A 2500-nucleotide genomic window follows, 5' to 3' on the forward strand; every position below is an offset into this window, starting at 1 on the left:
ATATGGCGAAGAGGACCACAGTGGAAAGAAAGTCTCTGACTTGTGTGTGTGTGTGTGTGTGTGTGCGTGTGCATGTGTGTGTGTGTGTGTGTGTGTGTGTATCTGTCTCCAGGTGGGCAGCATGGTGGCGTTCCTGTGCCAGCCAGGCCACCTGCTGCAGGGCTCCACCACGCGTCTCTGCCAGGCCGACCTCACCTGGAGCGGCAGCCAACCAGAGTGCATCCGTAAGTCACATGACCCCCCCCCCAACCCCTCCCCTCTCTCTCTCCCCCCCCCGAACCGCAAACCCCCTCTCTCACAACTCCCCACCACCCCCCTCCCTCTTTCTCCCACCCTCTGTCTCTCACATCACTCCCCTCTCTATCCCTCTCTCATATGACCCCCCCCCCCCTCTCTACCAACACCAGTGTAGGAGGGAGGGAGAGAGAGAGGGGGGGAGAGGGAGAGAAAAAAGGAGGGAGGGGAGAGGTTGGGGATGACGGAGGGGGGAGCGGGGAGGAGAGGATGGAAAAGAGGAGTGACAGAAAGAGGCGAGGTAGGGTGAGAGGGTGGGAGGAGAGAGAAAGAGGGAGGAGAGGACAAAGAGAGAGAAGGAAGAAGAGAAGAGGAGGGGAGAGGATGGGAAAGGAGAAGAGTGACAGGAGAGGGAGGAATGAGAGAGAGAGAGAGAGAGAGAGGGGGAGGAGAGGACAAAGACAGACAGAGAGAGAGAGCGAGAGTGCGGGAGGGAGGGAGAGAGGGAGGGAGAACAGAGAGAGGAAAAACAGAGGTAAGTAGAAGTCTAGGTGTGTGTGTCTGGGCTCAGAGTGTGAGTGTATGTGTGGATTACATGCACTGACATTTATCTGGCATGTCAGACACACACACACACACACACACACACACACACACACACAGAGACACACACACACAAACAGGTGTCGGTGGCAGAGTTGAAGGGGTTACGTAACGGCAGGAGTACGATCGCCTGTTTCCTAGGTAACAGGATCTGAGGCAGGGAGGAGCAGGGGGATCACCGCCGTTTCTCTCCGGGAGAAATGTTCCGTTAGTTTGAGACCCCACACACACTCTCTCTCACACACACACACACACACACACACTGAGAAACTCTCTCTCACACACACACACACACACACACACACACTGAGAAACTCTCTCTCTCACACAGACACAGACACAGACACACACACACACACACACACACACACACACACACACACACACTGAGACACGCACACAGACACTCTTGCATACATATACACACACACACACACACACACACTGTGACACTCAAACACACACACGCACATACACACGCATTCTCGCACGCACACACACATACGGTATACACACTGGGACACTCAGAGACACACAGGCACATACACACACTGAGAGATACTGAAACACACTGAGACACTCTCTCTCACACACACACACACATTCACACACATTCACACACATTCCGGCAAGCTTCACAGGCATATCTCATAGCTGCCACTTTGAAATGTATTCCCATTATTGGAGAACAGAGGATCACTTTACCTGTCTTTTACACACAGCGGGAGAGAGAGGAGGAGGGAGGGAGGGAGGGAGGGAGGAGGGAGGGAGAGACGTGATAAAGAGACGGTAGATTCAGAGCCTTCAGAGAGAGCAGGCCCTGTACAGGAGAGGCTGGTGGAGGTAGAAATCAGAGGACGGAGGGGGAGGGCAGGGGGAGAGGGCGGGAGGGGGGGAAGGGGGGAGGCAGTGGCCTTATCTTGCCCTGCAGATACTCCCACTCCCCTGCCCTCCAGACACCATGACCAAGCCTCCCTACACTCACACACACACTCACACATGCACTCACATACACATACTCACGCACACACAGACACACACTCACACACTCACACACACACACACAGATACACACTCACACACACACACTCACATACTCTATTCTATTCTACTCTACTCTACTCTACTCTACTCTACTCTACTCTACTCTACTCTACTCTACTCTATTCTAATCTCTCCTTTGTGTTTGTCAGTCTGTAGTCCGCCCACCGCCACTATGTCCCTTCATCATCACCATCATCATCATCATCATCATCATCACCATCACCATCATCATCACCACCATCATCATCACCATCACCACCATCATCATCATCATCATCACCATCATCATCATCACCACCATGGCAAAAAAAACATTTTTCTCACCCTTCCCTCCCTCCCTCTGTCTGTCTCTCTATCCTCCTTCCCTCCCTCCCTCCCTCCCTCTGTCTGTCGGTCTCTCTATCCCCCCCTCCCCCTCTCTCTCCCTCTCCCCCCTCCCCCTCTCTCTCCCTCCTCCCCCCTCCTCCTCCCCTCCCCCCCTCCTCCCCTCCCCCCCCTCCTCCCCCTCCCCCTCCTCCTCCTCCCCTCTCTTCCTCCTCCCCCCCTCCCCCTCTCCCCCCTCCCCCCCCCCCCTCCACAGCCCACTCCTGTAAGCAGCCAGAGAGCCCGGTGCATGTGG

General features: G+C 55.1%; 1 protein-coding gene across 1 annotated transcript in view; it reads left to right on the forward strand.

Annotated features, from left to right (window-relative positions):
• LOC308153999 (CUB and sushi domain-containing protein 3-like) overlaps nt 1-2500 on the forward strand; it is a 504776-nt gene that overhangs the window by 484454 nt on the left and 17822 nt on the right. Inside the window, 2 exon segments of the mRNA XM_080527180.1 lie at nt 113-224; nt 2462-2500. The exon segment at nt 2462-2500 is cut by the window's right edge and continues 141 nt beyond it. Coding sequence (XP_080383306.1) covers nt 113-224; nt 2462-2500 — 151 coding nt within the window.

This window comes from Nansenia antarctica, assembly GCF_963989245.1.
Source record: "Nansenia antarctica genome assembly, chromosome: 3".
Classification (NCBI taxonomy): domain Eukaryota; kingdom Metazoa; phylum Chordata; class Actinopteri; order Argentiniformes; family Microstomatidae; genus Nansenia; species Nansenia antarctica.